The sequence below is a fragment of the Fusarium flagelliforme genome (assembly GCF_020744385.1).
Source record: "Fusarium flagelliforme strain FIESC 12 MPI-CAGE-AA-0113 chromosome Unknown B0J16scaffold_4, whole genome shotgun sequence".
Lineage (NCBI taxonomy): Eukaryota > Fungi > Ascomycota > Sordariomycetes > Hypocreales > Nectriaceae > Fusarium > Fusarium flagelliforme.
The window spans coordinates 3,207,586-3,222,845 of NW_025763506.1; the positions used below are offsets into that span (position 1 = coordinate 3,207,586).

General features: G+C 50.0%; 5 protein-coding genes across 5 annotated transcripts; 2 read left to right on the top strand and 3 right to left on the bottom strand.

The window, feature by feature from the left end:
* Positions 1-93: 93 nt before the first annotated feature.
* B0J16DRAFT_266716 (uncharacterized protein) lies at positions 94-2,853 on the bottom strand (the record flags this gene model as incomplete). Its single annotated transcript, XM_046123425.1, has 3 exons — positions 94-530; positions 588-1,058; positions 1,110-2,853. 3 exons carry the CDS (start codon positions 2,851-2,853, stop codon positions 94-96), a joined length of 2,652 nt encoding a protein of 883 aa, XP_045983270.1.
* A 3,591-nt stretch (positions 2,854-6,444) lies between these two features.
* B0J16DRAFT_138030 (uncharacterized protein) lies at positions 6,445-7,079 on the bottom strand. The gene is made up of 3 exons (XM_046121840.1): positions 6,956-7,079; positions 6,617-6,904; positions 6,445-6,567 (listed from the first exon to the last, which is right to left on the bottom strand). Exons 1-3 carry the CDS (start codon positions 6,971-6,973, stop codon positions 6,463-6,465), a joined length of 411 nt encoding a protein of 136 aa, XP_045983271.1. The 5' UTR covers positions 6,974-7,079; the 3' UTR covers positions 6,445-6,462.
* A 90-nt stretch (positions 7,080-7,169) lies between these two features.
* Positions 7,170-8,774, top strand: B0J16DRAFT_414965 (Rix1 complex component). The gene is made up of 3 exons (XM_046133487.1): positions 7,170-7,325; positions 7,382-7,454; positions 7,503-8,774. The coding sequence occupies exons 1-3, from the start codon at positions 7,278-7,280 to the stop codon at positions 8,408-8,410; spliced, it is 1,029 nt and encodes a 342-aa protein (XP_045983272.1). The 5' UTR covers positions 7,170-7,277; the 3' UTR covers positions 8,411-8,774.
* Positions 8,775-9,980: 1,206 nt separating this feature from the next.
* On the top strand, positions 9,981-12,084 carry B0J16DRAFT_355920 (P-loop containing nucleoside triphosphate hydrolase protein; the record flags this gene model as incomplete). The annotated part of the gene is made up of 5 exons (XM_046129441.1): positions 9,981-10,327; positions 10,377-10,570; positions 10,617-11,054; positions 11,107-11,598; positions 11,648-12,084. The coding sequence occupies 5 exons, from the start codon at positions 9,981-9,983 to the stop codon at positions 12,082-12,084; spliced, it is 1,908 nt and encodes a 635-aa protein (XP_045983273.1).
* Positions 12,085-12,362: 278 nt separating this feature from the next.
* B0J16DRAFT_342239 (Aldehyde/histidinol dehydrogenase) lies at positions 12,363-14,684 on the bottom strand. The gene is made up of 2 exons (XM_046127886.1): positions 14,503-14,684; positions 12,363-14,445 (listed from the first exon to the last, which is right to left on the bottom strand). Exons 1-2 carry the CDS (start codon positions 14,589-14,591, stop codon positions 12,678-12,680), a joined length of 1,857 nt encoding a protein of 618 aa, XP_045983274.1. The 5' UTR covers positions 14,592-14,684; the 3' UTR covers positions 12,363-12,677.
* Between the last annotated feature and the right edge of the window lie 576 nt (positions 14,685-15,260).

Sequence of the window (15,260 nt, forward strand, 5' to 3'; positions counted from 1 at the left end):
CGCTTGGGCTTATAGACCGGTCCCAAGCATACATTATACACCCACAACATGAACGCCATATCATAAGCTCGTAATGACAGAGGCGAGCTTGGCTCACTCTACCCGGATAATGACCTTCCACTGCAATGCGCCAGCTTCGCGGATAGCACAAGCCAAGCATCCTCGCTTTCGTCGGCTGATGATGGCGTTCCAGCCTTTTTGAGCGCAGAGCGCACGAACCAGAATTTCCATGTCTGAACCAAACTGTCGTTTTCTGGACTCGAAATGCATCTGTTCGGCAGCAGGGAAACTGCCGCGACGCTGAACAATATTATATTTTGAGGTGAGTCTCTCAATAGTGGGAGACTGAGGCACCTCGGATAAGTTGGTGATGCAATCAATTACAAGCACTCGGTCACTTCCTACACGGGATGGCGTACGACGGTGTGTAGGAGGGACTGCAAGAAGCTCCGAGAGTGGAGCGTGCTGACGCTTTATAAGTTCCGAGATATGAATAACTGCGTAATTATACCACTTGTGTAAGGGATGGCCTGAGAATAAAGTTAGCTGCATATTGCAGGCGTCACCAAGCTGGGGTTGGTTCTCACCTGTACGATGGGCAGGCCGGGAGCCTTGCCCGAATGTGTCAGACCCAGATACATCGATTTGCTGAATTGTTGGGCTCGATGGCGATTTGACGAAGCGGACGCGGTGAGAAGGCGAACACGGGTGCGCCGTTACAAAACTGATATCGTAGGCTAGAGAGAACGAGAAATGCTCAGCTGTGAATCCATCAATCGCCACGGCGAAATTGACAGTGGCTGGTCGCGACAGTAATTCGGGGTCCTTCTTGATTTCCCCTCCCGAATTGGCCTTTGAAGACTCGGATGGCACAAGTTCCAGTGATCGGAGAGTAACACCAATCAGTGGAGGTGGTGTCGAGTAGCTATTTTCGTGAGGGATGATGAAATCTGCAGGGAAGCAAGAGTATTCGTCGGCGTCTCCAAGAATGGAGGATTCACGCTCAACTCGTTTCTTTGCCCAGAGTCTGGCTTTCTTGCCCAAATGAGCCATATCTTCTGTTATCTGTTAGTTCGGTCTTCTTCCTAGATCTGTATGCCAGAGCCTACCAGCCACGTCCTCAACTTCAATATTGACCCAGCCTTCATTGATACCGAGAGGAAGGATATCACTGGAGACCCATCCCATACACTCGGCAGAACCTTGACCTGCTGCAATGACTCGGCCCACAATACATGATGTGCTCCAGAAGCTCTTGCCGGAATACACAAATCCTCCGCACAAGTTAGCAAAGGATCCCAGGCGACCCATGGCTTTGCTATCGTTCTCCAGCAGTGTAGCCATCAAAAAATGACATAAACCGTCCCCTGGAAGCATCAACCCGTATATATATGATTTAGAAAGCCAGCCAGAAGGATGAAGTGCTGCAGAAAGCTTTCGTCGTTGTGGTCGCGACTTGTCCTTGTGGTCATACGATCCGAAGTACAACGATCGCTTTGATCCATTAGTTTCAGAAGGCGCCTTGGTTGTTTTGCCAGAAGCAACTGTAGGAGCAGGACTTGGCACTGAATTAATGATCGATTGTCGTGCATTGTTCGCTATAAGACCCTCATACGTATCAATGCCGGGCCAAAGTAACTTCTTGGCGAAATGGGTGAGCCCGTCCACTTGCTGTTGTGGATTACGACCTTTGATAGTATAGCTATAGCTGGCCATCGTTTTGTCGTCATGGTGCTGACGGAAGGTAAATTTGCTAAAGAGCGACCCAAGCCAACCTGTCGCCGGAGGAGGTGTAGATGGTCCCATTGCCTTGGAATCGCTTGGAGGTTGCTCCTGAACCTTTTCAATTTCGATATTGTCCAGCCAGCTTCGTGCAAGATGCAGCGACCATTTAACCATCGGAGTTGCTGCTCTCTCAAAATGCACTACATCAACAGGCCGAAAAGCTTCAACTCCGTATTCCTCGCCCTCAGTTATGGCATCTAGTCGGATGAGAAGTTCAGTAGCAACAAGAATTTGCATGAGGAGCCAATACTTCTCCTCAGCCCGCTCACTTGCACTGGTGGCATCATGGATCGACGAAGTATCTTCCAGTTCATCATTGTCTTCGCTTCCCCACAGGATTTGTCCCAATCTGATCCTCCACTCAACATGAGTGAAGTCAAACCACACGTTGGCGGTGCCAAGACACTTGATCAGGGCATTGATCTGGTTGGTCAAGCTGTAGTGGTCGCGCTTATCGACGACAGAGTTGCATGGCCGCATGAATGAATGAAAGAGATCCTGGTAAGTCTGGACAGAGGTTTTCGTGCGAAGGTCATTGACTCGATACAGCTCGGCGTTTCGCTTGAGACGGTCCATCAGTTCTGTCTCGGGCAGGCGACGCAAATAACCTAGTGAGGAAAGCATACGCTCACGTGCCTCGACAATGGCATGGGCCTTTTTGCCCAGACTATCGAAGCCGAACTGCTCCTCCTCGAGGGCATCGCCTACGGCGAGCTCAAGGGCAGCTGAGAAGCCCATAGTACCTTTCTCCAGGCCCTGCATACTCAGCATGTTGGGACGTTCCCGACAGCGGATGAAGAAGTGGGCCTTGCGAGAGTCGACAGCCTGAGCCCGGGCAGCAGCATCCTGATTAAGGTCCCTGGTTAAGTGAGGCCATGCTGTGAGACCACTCCATGCTCGGTCTTCGATTTGTACATGGTCAGTGAGGTCGCGGATCTCCAATGCCTCATCAAAGGGAAATGCGACGCTAGGATTGGGAGCACCAGAACAATGCCCTTCGCTACGAGCAAAGTACTGAGGGGCACCCGAGAAGAGCTTCTCGATCTCAGACTCGGTAAGAGTAGACATGATTCGGTTCAGCTTCAAGACGGGCTTGGGCGGGGGAGAAGTAGCATTTTCCTTGTCGGACAAGGAACCCGGAGTCGGTGGAGGAGGAGGAAGCGGCTTGTTCTGATCCGGAGGGGAACGCGGGGAAATTAGAGACCGTGGTAGCTGTGACGGCGACTGTGACGATGAAGGCGTAGTTATAGGCACAGGTGCAGGCGTCTTAGTATTGGTTCTTGTCTTAGTCTTGGTCCCCTGGAATATCCCCGTAGAACTAGAAGTTGCAGGTGGGGTTGGGGTTCTGCGGCGGAAGCCTCGGTCGGGGGGAGCGGCGCGTGGCGGAGGAGAATGCGGGGAGAACGACTTCCTATTATTAGGAGGAGAAAGGGCGGTGGTGACACTCTGTTTCTGTTTCTGTTTCTGTTTCTTTTTCTGTTGCAGCTGAGGGAAGCGATTCAGTCAGTCAGGTCAGGTCAAGTAAGAGTAGCCAAGAAGAGACCAATTGAGAGTATACAGCACAGATGTGATGTGTGATTGAAGCCTGATGAGAAAGAACTGAAGAAAAGAAAAAGAATAGAAAAAGAGGAAGAAGAAAAGATAATTGACATGACATAGGATTATCATGACATCCTAGTTTACCATTTTAGATACCATACAGCACAGACAGGCCATCGGTCAGAAACGCCCCCAGACTGAGCCCATTGAGGGGCCAATTCAGGGCTGTCAATGGACAATGGCATGACCTGACCAAAGATCGTCATAGCACGCGACACACTGAATAATAGCTAATAAGGTAGGTATGTAAATGCAGTGGTCTGATGTTGCCATGTCTCTCAGATGCGCCTTTCATTGGCAATGTCATGCAGTCATGACGGATAAGTTGGTACAGTACAGGTAGCGAGTGCCTCGTCAGACTCAACAATATACAAGTATCAAAATCCTGACTTACATTTTCATCGCCCTTTTCTCCTCTCCCACTGCGCTCCCTTACACGATTCTTGGCTCGAGCAAGGAGACCTTGAATCAGAAAATTCGGCCGCATAAGGCGACCCCCGGCCGATGCGGATGTGGGTGCAACTGCATCTATGGCGCCAGGTTCGTTTACGGCTTCGTCCTCGTTCTCGCTCTGGTTCTGATTCTGGTTCTGGTTCTGATTTTCGGTATTGGTATCGGATTTGCATGGGATGGCGCTCGTGGTTCGCTGCCGTCCATGTTGTCGATTTCTCCCATACGTATTCTCCTCATCCTCATCTGACTTCAACCTGAGCCTGTCTTTTCTGGCTTCCGACTTGTTTGCAATGTCGCTGAAGCTGCTCGTGGCAGACGGCCGCGGTGACGGCCTTACTTTGCTCAATGGCATATTGAACGGGGTGGATCTCCGGCCTCTTCGCGCAATAAGTTGGACGCTGCGGGCATCCGTCGCCGAAGGGTCAGATTTGATCCCGACAATCAGGTCAGGCTGATCGATGACTGCGATAACACCAAGCCCACTCAGGATAAAAAGGTAGGCTAAGAACCAGAGGTTTCTGTTCTGACAAAGCCAGGTTCTGTGTTTTGCTAACTGCCACCGCTGTCAGTTAAGTATTCCTCTTGTGCGTTCCGTGGGTGACGATTGCGCTTGCACTGGCAACAGTACATCCAGCACTCACAACTCCTCAGCAGGAATGGAAACAAGTAGAACGGGATCTGTGAGAGACACACGCCAAAGCGCTGGACGGGATCATGGTTGCCATCGCATCCATTCTTCTATTCAAATAATGGATGCTTCTTCACGGGGCGATCCACGTACGTATGTATGTAAGTATATGCTCAGCACAATGCTTTCCCTAGGTAGGTAGGGGTTTTCAACGGCTGTCTCAGGTCGTCGGTACACAATCCTATGCAGTAGATAAATCCCCTCTTCCGCCCTTCTTTTGTGTCTCTTGTTCGTGCAACAATAGCTCTGTCTCCACGCGCGGCGGATATACCAGGCGAGTACAGTCTAGACTGTGGGCCGTTGCACCTTGTTTATGGGTAAAACCGAAGGGATCTGCTATTTATGTCGATTCACCGTTGCATGTGTGCGAAGATACGGGTCCGTATCCAGCAATGAGGTTGGCATATTATCCATGACCTGGCTTATGGCCCAGGTATATATGCTCCAGTTTTGCAACGGCCCGTTCTACGCTGCATGTCCGCGAGGAGAATGGAAGTTTTCCGGATATCCTAGCCTCCGTGAGCTCGATGCTTGATCCTTGCTAGTGAGGATGAAACCATCTAACAACACCAGTATTATCATTTGGCCGTCCGAACCTAACTTACGGATACATGCGTACTGACTAGATAGGCTCAGCCCCAAACCTCACTCTTCATGTAGGAAGATGCGTCAGTCTGTGGGCCTCTTTCTTGCGGAAATGAATATAACAAAGTGGAGGTCGGTCAGCCAACGTGTTTCGAAACCACCGTCGCTTCTAGCGAGCCGGGGAGAATTGCGATTCGTGCCAAGGTATGGATATCTTGCAGCAATTATCTAGATAGTACGTACTGCGTAGTAGTAGTATTGATCAACTGGCGCAGCCAACGTTGGAAGCTTACAAGTTCCGGCATGTTATTGCCGAAAATGTTGTCACAAAGGCCATTGTGTGCAAAGTCGGCAATTGTACATATAGGTACGCTTAACAACCTCCACACATTCATACGTTATTATAGCAGCATGAATATTTGCTGTCTGGGGTTGAGAGACTTGGCGTCTGATCGGCAGCTTGACATTTGCCTTTTTACCATGTATCAGCCCTGCCATAGCGGCAACCTTCTTTCAACGCAGCTTACAGTGGTAAGTATAAAGTTGCTCACTTCTGCAAACATACTTAACTACCTAGGCACGGACATGCACGTAGAGGTAGGGAGGGCTGTACTGTAGTGTTTTCCTGTGAAAACCCTATTGTTGTGAACGATAAAATAGCTCACATTAGCAGCTTTGCCTGTTACAAATGTGGAGTGAAACTGCTGCTCAATTCTGTTGGTTGCTGATATCTAAGTATAATGCTCGACTGTCATGACCACCTTGTCCCTTCTGTGCTCTTTTCTAATGAGTGCTTAGCGTTTCCACTCCGGTCACCACCATTTTCGTCGTAAATTGTCATTGTGAAACAAGGGGCACAACCTAGCTGTACTGTACTTGCTCGGCCCATTAAAACCCTCGCAATACGCGGTAACTTGCAGCCGCGTGGTGTTTACCGCCTCTATGTTGCCTGCCATAAGCTCATCGGGATCGTGCGCATCATAATAGCTCCCGAGACGACGGGATGCAAGGTATAAGGAAATCGGGTGGTGGAATGGTCGCAAGGGCGCAAAGTCCAGCCCAAATTGCCAATGCCGCTTCCCTCCCTCACCAACTGCCGACCTAAGAATTGTACTTCTGTTCAAATTCTCTTGCGCTACTCAAGACCATGGTCTAACGCACCATCGACCAGCATTGGATCTTGGTTCTTCTCGATTTCAAGGCCTGCCGTGTGCCGAAATACGCAGCCAATGAAACAAACATGTTCCTCGATACAAGGAAATCCTTCCCTCAATCCTTCAGCAGAAACTAGGGAGCGGAAAACCCTATTCTGCTGAAACATTGTAAAACCTCGATGACCATGTTTTCGAAGCTCAGGCTGGCGGTGTGTCATGCACAACGACAAGCAGGTACTTTGGATCGGGTACAATGACCAACTCCTGTTTCCGTGTCCGTAACCGTAGAAGCTTCACCTCATCCTATCGATTATCAGCTCTGGACATTCATAATGTCGGGGATTGTCCTTACCTCACTATCCAACTCCTGGACCAAGTTGCCGGAGCTATTCACATAATTCCAGACGATCGCTGCGAACTGCTCGACGCCTCGGGTTTCGCTTTCCTCTAACGCTGGGGTGTCGTTGGAAAATGTCGTAGCCGTGGATGTAGTCCGAGACTTCGATGTCTGAAGAGCGTCGACTTGTCCGCTGGTTTTGAGGATCGCGCCTGTAGCGCGATCGAGGACAATGCTAGCTTTAACACCGGGCTTCTTCGACAAGCGACCAAGCTTCTCCTCTAATGCATCATGCCCGTTGGCCTGAAAACTCGTGAGTCGGATGAATCCTCAAAAAGCTGCAAGGTAACTCACCAGCGCCGAGTCTGACATTTCGAATATGTTGTTGGGTGCGCGTGCCACTTTGGTAGACCTGGCTTATCAGCTCCTGGCGTCGGGTGGTTAGATAGAGGACCGAGGGACGTCGCGGGGCAGATTGTACATTCTGCCACCCGACACCGCTAAAATTTTAGAAACCCGTTCAGGAAAGTAGATCTTATCAGTTGATGATCGAAGAATCTAAATCTCAGTACGGAGTATACCAACTGCATCTCACTCAGTATCAGGACTGAAGTCGTCAGACATCACTGAAATTCTATCACTTGATCATATTTCTATCCACAACTAAATCGCCATCATGGGTTCCAGCAACAAGAAGAAGCGAGAGAAGCAGAAGGACTTCCAAGTATGGCATCGACCCTCACTGTCTTATGGGAACATGAACTCACAAATATGATATAGAAACCCAAGTTCAAGGTTGGAAAGGATAAACCGAAAGCTTCAAATTTTACAGACACAAGTTTCAAGTCAAAAGGTAAACCAAATCTCATCGTCTATACCTCTCAATAACTGACCATCATAGCAATTGTGATGGGACACCAGTCACTGTCAACAGTCGCACCCGATGTCGTTCAACAATTCAAGCATAATCTGTCACTCGCCTCTTCTTCGAAATCGGACAAACAAAGGAGGGAAGCATTGGCATATCTGACTTCTCAACTTTCTTCAGAGCCTCCTGTCAACCCTGTAGGAACACATGCAGTGCTTGCCAAGTTACTCCCTTTGATATCGGATAGCTCGACACCAGTTCGAAGTCAACTTCTCAAACTTTTCAAAGAACTCCCATCTGACGAGGTCAAACACAGCGTGGAACAGGCCATCATGTTCATTCGTGCAGGCATGACTCATCTTTCAGCAGACATTAGCAACGACTCACTGGGTGTGATGGCATGGCTTCTCGATGTTGCAGAAAGCGACTTGATTGTGTGTCCCGGTGGCTGGGTGAAGACCTTGAACAGTTTCTGTGCCATGATGGGATGGGCATTGACAACTTCAAAAGCCGGGTGGTCCTCTGGCGCGAAATCTGGTCTGCGCGCCAAGGATGCTTCGACATACGCTCGCCAAATCACCACACTATCACGGTTCATAGAAGCTGGCCTTCGACCGGAAGCTGAGATTCCCAATGACGAATCAGAGATATGGGACAGCTTGTACCGAATACCACAGGATTCAAACGCTTTCGAGCATCTCAACCTATACGGCACTAGACGAGATGAAGAAGGAGAAATGTATCCTGGCCGCGACGCGAGACAACGAGTTTTCGAGCGAAGATTCCTAGAGGCAGTCTTGAAGGGTACGGATCAAGCAAAGAAAGAGGGTGGCGCTACCGGTCGAGCGGCAGCAGGCCTCGACCAAATACTTCAAAATGGAATGGGCGAATACGAGAGTTCAACAGCAATGGATACCCAGGATCTCTTGAGCCTTTGGTGAAAGGTTTAATGGATTTTCTAATGACACTTACTAGCTTAAACGCACCCAATAATCTCTAGATATGCTTGAGGGTTGCTGAAATACTCTCTCTGGCTGGGTGTGACACATCCAAGTTTGCTTTTCCCTCTCAGCTCCCCTGAATTGGTCACTCATATCTGACATAGGCCCTTATATGATTTCCAAATATCCCAAATATATAAATATCTACGGTAGCAATACCTTGATCGTTCTCTTATCAATTGGAAGACGGGCTACTACCCGGGTAGCAGAAACATTGTCCTCTCGCCAAAAGAAAGTAGTCTAAGTGCTAATTAGATGGTAAAATGTTTCAATGTATTTCGTTTCTGAACACATAACACATATCAAGGCAGATAAACCTTAAGCAAGTTGTGCTAAAGTCGGGGCTGTTCAGCCGAGTGTGTCAATGTAATCATGCTACAAGATAAGTGACTGAACTCAGTACAAGATAGTGCATTGTTTCTAGGTTGCTATCCCCAGTATCAAGCTTGGTAAACCGGACTTTGGCGTTTACCCTATCTACCTAATAACAATACGGGTAAGTGCAACTCGCAGTGAATGATGCAAGTGTATAACAACTGGCACTTTTTAGTGAAACAGATTGACAGGAAACGGAGAGGGATAGCTACGGTGAAGTTCTCCTTAGTTATTCTCTCGATTCACAACAACAATCGTATCGTTCTACCAAATTCTGCTTCCACCAAACAACAACCCTTGCAATTCCTTCCTCCAGCAGGTTGACTACCAAGGAATTCCTTTCCTTTCTCCAGCAGCTAGCCGCCTTCTTATGTACTAAGGTAGGTTACCTGACACCCTCCGGGCACCGTTGCTTAAGACTTCTCAAGATTTCTGCCAGTGGCAGGCACCTGGCACATCACTGCAAACGCGGCACGGGCACCTGCCTTGACTGGCAAACATCGGCTTCCTTTCCATTTCTTTCCCCTTTCTTCTTTCCTTCTTCACTCCTGCAGGCAGTGAATCACTGACGGGCTGAGAAGTGCGTCACCAGGCAACGGCATAAATACTTCCTCTTCCTCCCCCCTCTCGTTCTTCCTTTCTCTCCTCCACACACACACATACACTTCGATCTTTATCCTGCGTCTCGTCTTACTCTACCTCAAGCTGTCTTCTTTGAGCCGATCAAGAAGTCGTTTCTTCTTTTTCTACTTCCGAAGGAGGATAGCAGCGTGATCTGTATCGATCATCTGTTCCATTGGAGAGCTCTTTTCAGGTACGTTTCTTTCGCCCGCTTCCTTCCGCCCTGCCCTTGCCTATCCATCTCATACTCCCACATTTGCCTCTCGGCCTTGGACTTATTTGTCGACTTCTCTCCTTCATTTCCGTTCTCGAGGCTAGAGTTTATTGACCTTTGTCCCTGTAGCGCATCGTCTGCATCTCCATCTTGCAAAGAAATCGCATCGAAGACTCCGCTTTCTTTTCCCAGAATCAATTCTCAAAGTAAGTCTTCTCCATTTCATATCGATTCTCGCTTGCTTTTCTGCATGTGGCCCCAGTAGATTGTCTAACCATCGGAGTTATAGTTTCAGTCACGATGTCGGACGCATGGGGAACTGGCCCTATGACTGAGGCACTCCCCCCTGCTGCTGAGGCCGGTGCTTTTCCCAGCGACGCAGAAAACACCCAGGTCCAGAATGGCGACGCTCAACCCGAGCCCCCCAAGGGTTATGATGCGTCCCGTGGACGGTGGACTGAGCCCGAAGCCATTGACTACACTTCTATGGCCACTAGCGATGATGCCCAGACTTGGGGCTGCACCGCCCGTACCTATGACTGGAAGGATGAGTATGGCGAAGTCGGTCCCAAGTACCCTGAGCTTGAACTTGAGCTTTTCGGAGATCCTTCGACCCGCCATGATCGAAAGGGGGTTGACTTTTCTCAGTGAGTTGCTTCACCCTATGGTTTCTTACTAGGGCTAACCATTTCACAGAATTGCCAGCATCGAGGTCCAGCAAGAGGGCCCGACCAAGATCGATCCTATTGGCAGTTTCAAGGATGCCGGCATTCATCCCGCCATGTTGGAGAATGTTGAACTTTGCGGTTACGACAACCCAACTCCAATCCAGAAGTTCACGATCCCCTCCATCCTTCTGGGGCATGACGTTATCGGAATTGCTCAAACAGGTAGGCCAATTGAAAATTTCATCGAATGTCGCTAACTCAGTCTTAGGATCTGGCAAGACCGCGGCTTATCTGATTCCAATCCTGAGCAAGCTCATGGGCAAGGCCAAGAAGCTCGCGGCGTTTCGGCCCAACCCACACACTTTCCGTGAGGGTGTTGATGAGGTGACTGCAGAACCTCTCGTTCTGATCGTTGTGCCAACTCGCGAACTTGCCCTGCAGATTTTTAACGAGGCGCGAAAACTTTGTTATCGCACCATGCTGCGACCTGGTGTTGTGTACGGTGGCGTACCTATCAGCCATCAGGTTTCTCTACTCCAAATGGGCTGTGACGTTCTCGTCGGGACCCCTGGACGTCTCGTCGATTTCATTCAACGTCCCCGTGTTCTGACTCTCCGTCGTCTGCGATACATGGTCATCGATGAGGCCGATGAGCTCCTGAACGACGATTGGGCTGAAGAGCTCAACCCCATCCTCTCTGGCGGCGGTAAGTAAGCCGGATACAAACAAGCTAGCACCCTTGCTAACCATCATCATAGAACAGGACGAGGGCAACGTGAAGTTCAGCTTGTTCTCGGCCACATTTCCTAAGCCCGCGCGCGATCTCGCAAAGACTTACCTGGCTGCGTCCCACGTCCGCTTCCGGGTTGGTCGTGCTGGTAGCACTAGTGCCAACATCAGACAGGTCGTCCTCCAGGCTGAGTCTCATGACAAGCGAGAGCTTTTGGTAGGATTGCTCGAGGAGATGCATGGCATCCGTACAATCATCTTTGTCAACAGCCGTCAGGCCGCTGATAACCTCGACGATTTTCTGTTCAACATGCACTTGCCTGTCACTTCCATGCATAGTGACAGAACCCAGAAGGAGCGTGAGGCTGCTATGCGTGCCTTCCGGTCGGGCAACGCACCCATTCTGATTGCTACCGGAGTTACTGCGCGTGGCATCGACGTCCAGAACGTCAGGCACGTGATCAACTACGATCTGCCCTCTCTTGAGTATGGTGGCATCGAGGAGTATACCCATCGCATTGGTACGATCATTTCCCTTCACAATTTGTCATTCACTAACATATGACTCAGGGCGAACTGGTCGTATCGGGCACCGTGGCATTGCCACCTCTTTCTTTTCTGAGCGAGACGAACCACTTGGCAGTGTTCTCACCCGCACTCTCCTCGAGACTAATCAGGAAATCCCTGATTTTCTGCAGCAGTATGTTCCAGAAGGCGACGCACGCGCAAACTTGAAGTTCGAAGCCGACTCAGACTTCGACCCTAACGACTATGCTGGCGCTGGTGATGCTGGTGGTGCTTGGGGAGGCGATGGTGCCGATGGTGCCGATGGTGGTGATGCTTGGGGAGGTAGTGGAGGCGATGGTGCTGGTGCTGGTGCTGGTGCTGGTGCTGGTGCTGGTGGTGACGCCTGGGGTGCCGGTGACGGTGCCAACGCTGCTGGCGAGGATGCTTGGGGGACTGGTGAAAAGTCCCAGACTGCCACTGTTGCCGCCGATGCGTGGTGAGTCTAAAGCCGCACAGCTGAGTAGGTGATTTACCAGTCATCAGCCGTGAGGTATTGGAACAAGGCAAAGGCAAAGGAAACCTAACAAGGGAAGTTCAAGAAAAGGTCTAACTATCTCGATTCGCCTAGTTTAATAGATAGCCAAGATCTTCATGAATGGCAGACTTGTACTCGACCCGCTCCCTGTGAATTCAGCATACCATATTACGATGAAGTAGAACATAGCTGCCCATAGAATTGGCCATCGAGAGCATAAGAGACGAAATAATTTGGCCGCCTTATTGCTAGCTTAGATAAACATTTAGGCTACTTCATTATTGTAGCCTAAGCCTGAGAGGTCAATTCCGTTACTCACCTGATGTGCAAGGCTTGATGAAAACTCGACTTCTGCGAAGGTATTGGGAGCGTGTAGAGCAAAAGTGTGCGCGGTAAGTAAGACTGTCAATTCATTTCTACTCATCACTCATGAGAATATTTCATGCTTTAATTAACAGAGTCACGATCAAACATGGTTTCAATTCAACCCGACTTGCTTATGCAGTACTCTTGCCTTAATTCCTGTGTCTCTTCTGGCGTCTATCGCAGCCCTCTAGCTCACATGTTCTGTAGGATCTTGCCAAGACCTTTGAGCTTCCTAACAGGGGCGCCATAGCCAAGTTCAACAACGCCGTGGGTAAACTTCCAACTGTCAGGTTGGCTCTTGATGGGATACTGCACTGGTGGTGGGATGCCGGTGCGTATGCCCAACCAGCCAAAGCGGTCCTCACAGACAGCTTTTGCATTGCAAAGTCCTCGTAGGCCTTCTTCGCCTGCGAAGCGGCCATAACCAGAACCGCCGACGCCGCCAAAGGGCAGCTGAACAGCATAGTAGACTGCAAAGTCGTTGACAGCGACCATACCAGCGCGAAGTCCCTTAACGATAGGTTGGAGGCTGGGATCACGCTCAGAGCCGTGGACGGAGGCACCAAGGCCAAAGTTGGGTGCGTTGGCGATAGAGAGTATATCTTCAGGGGAGGACGAGTTTGCACGGAGAAGGGTAAGAACAGGAGCGAAGCACTCGTTTTGTGCGATACGCATATCAGGGGTGACGTCGGCGAGGAAAGTCGGCTGGAAGTAGTGGCCATTGGGGTATTCAGGGTGGTTGTAACGCTTGCCGCCAGCGAGCAGACGGGCACCTTGAGAAACAGCTTCGGTGATGAGTTCCTCGAGGCGGTCAAATGAGGCATCTGAGATCATGGCACCCATATCAGCATCGGGGCCTAGTCGCAAAGCGTTGACACGGGGAGCAAGCATTTCGACAAGCTTGTCGTGGATAGCACTAGGAGCAATGACTCGCTCGATACCGATGCAGTTCTGACCAGCGGCTTGGAAGGTTCCGCGAAGAATAATTTCAGCGATACGCTTGAGATCGCGAGATGCGGAGTCCAGAACAATAAAGGGGTCCTTGCCGCCGAGTTCGGCAACAACAGGAGTAAGACTCTTAGCTGCGCTAGCAGCGACATGGTGAGCAACAGATTGCGATCCGATGAATGTGATGTGGCTAATGCCAGGGTGGGAAGTGAGGTGGCCAGCAGCCTGAGGCCAGCAGACGATGGTCTGGACAAGTTGAGGATCATGTCCATGAGCAATGAGAGCGCCGCGAGCAATATTGGTAAAGTACTGGCTGGACCAAGCCGTCTGCTCAGAAACTTTGACGAGAATACCGTTGCCGGCGAAGAGAGCACTAATAACGGGACCAATGAAGTTGTGGAAAGGGTAATTCCAGCTGACCAGGGCAGCAACAACACCAAGAGGCTCGTAGTGAACTGTATTACGCTTGTACATCATGAGGAAGTTGGTAGGACGGCGCGAAGGGCGCAGCGCCTGTTCGCCATGGGATAGCGTCCACTTGAGCTTCTCGGCTGTAACAAGAATTTCTCCAAGCTGGGCATCCACCATAGTTTTTCCACTATCAAGGCAAGCAATCTTGACAATTTCCTCAGCATTGTCGAGGACATGCTGCAACAGTGACCGCAATACGGCACGGCGCTCGTCAAATGTAGTCTCCGCCCATGTCTTCTGCGCAGTCGCGGCAGCGGAAACTGCGCGATCGATGGCTGCGGGTGTAGAAGGGTTGATGTGTCCTAAGAACTGTCCAGTAGCTGGAGCATAACATTGAACTGCCGAGCTGCCAGAGACCTTGACAGAGGGTATATCGACGGTGGTGTACGGCTCGGGGACCTTGGGCGGGTGAACGGTGTACTTGCGGGCACGGCTGGTGGCTGCTGAAACGGAAGCTGCAGCAATGGCGTTGGTGATGCGAAGAATCAAGGTGGCGGCGATGATAGCAACTACTGTGCCAGCAGCAGAGAGGGTAGATTGTCTAAGGGTGTGTGTTAGCTTGTTGGTCGCATTCAATGGCTGATTAGATAAAACATACGAGATGTTACGCTCTGCCGCCACTTCACTGCATCGCTGCCAAATGGCAAGGAGCAGAGGCTCTTGGGCCTCCATTGCAGGTGCAGACATGATCAATTCTGTTTGTCAAAAGGTAAGAAGATCTTTGACCTAAAGAATTGAGTGGCCCCTTTATATCATGCGACGGCTGGAGCTCATGCGAGTCGGAACGATTTAAAGTGGGAGTGAAGTTAATTAAGTTGCGGTTCTACGACAATAAACAAATCGTCCTATGAGGCTCGGGGCGTCAGAATAAAGTAGTCTGAGTGCCACTCTGAAGCCATATAATGTGACTAAACTATTTCGTCTCTTATCCTTTACCGGTCAACTTTTCTGACACCCCAGGCCAGTTAGATGTGATCGGCAGGTACGTACCCAAGGGCAGGTAGTACTCTGTACACTTGTTCCTGCCAACTGGAAGCCTTGCCCTGACCTGATGCCGGTAGCGTATTCGTACTCGCCCAAACCCACTACTTACTACTACTAATACTAAATCGAACCATTCGTACGTATAAAGCGAATGTTGGTGGAGGATCATAATATTTAAACATCACTCGCAGTCATTACTTGAAGTCCGGCAATTGTATTGCATATCATCTTATTGATTTTCGTGTCTGGTTTCCAGAATAAAGGACAACCTGATTATATAACCGCTGCTTATCTACTACCACGAGCATCCTGTCTCCCACTCTTTCTCTCTTTCTCGACTCTTATCTCGCTCGCTCGCTCAATCGCTGCCCT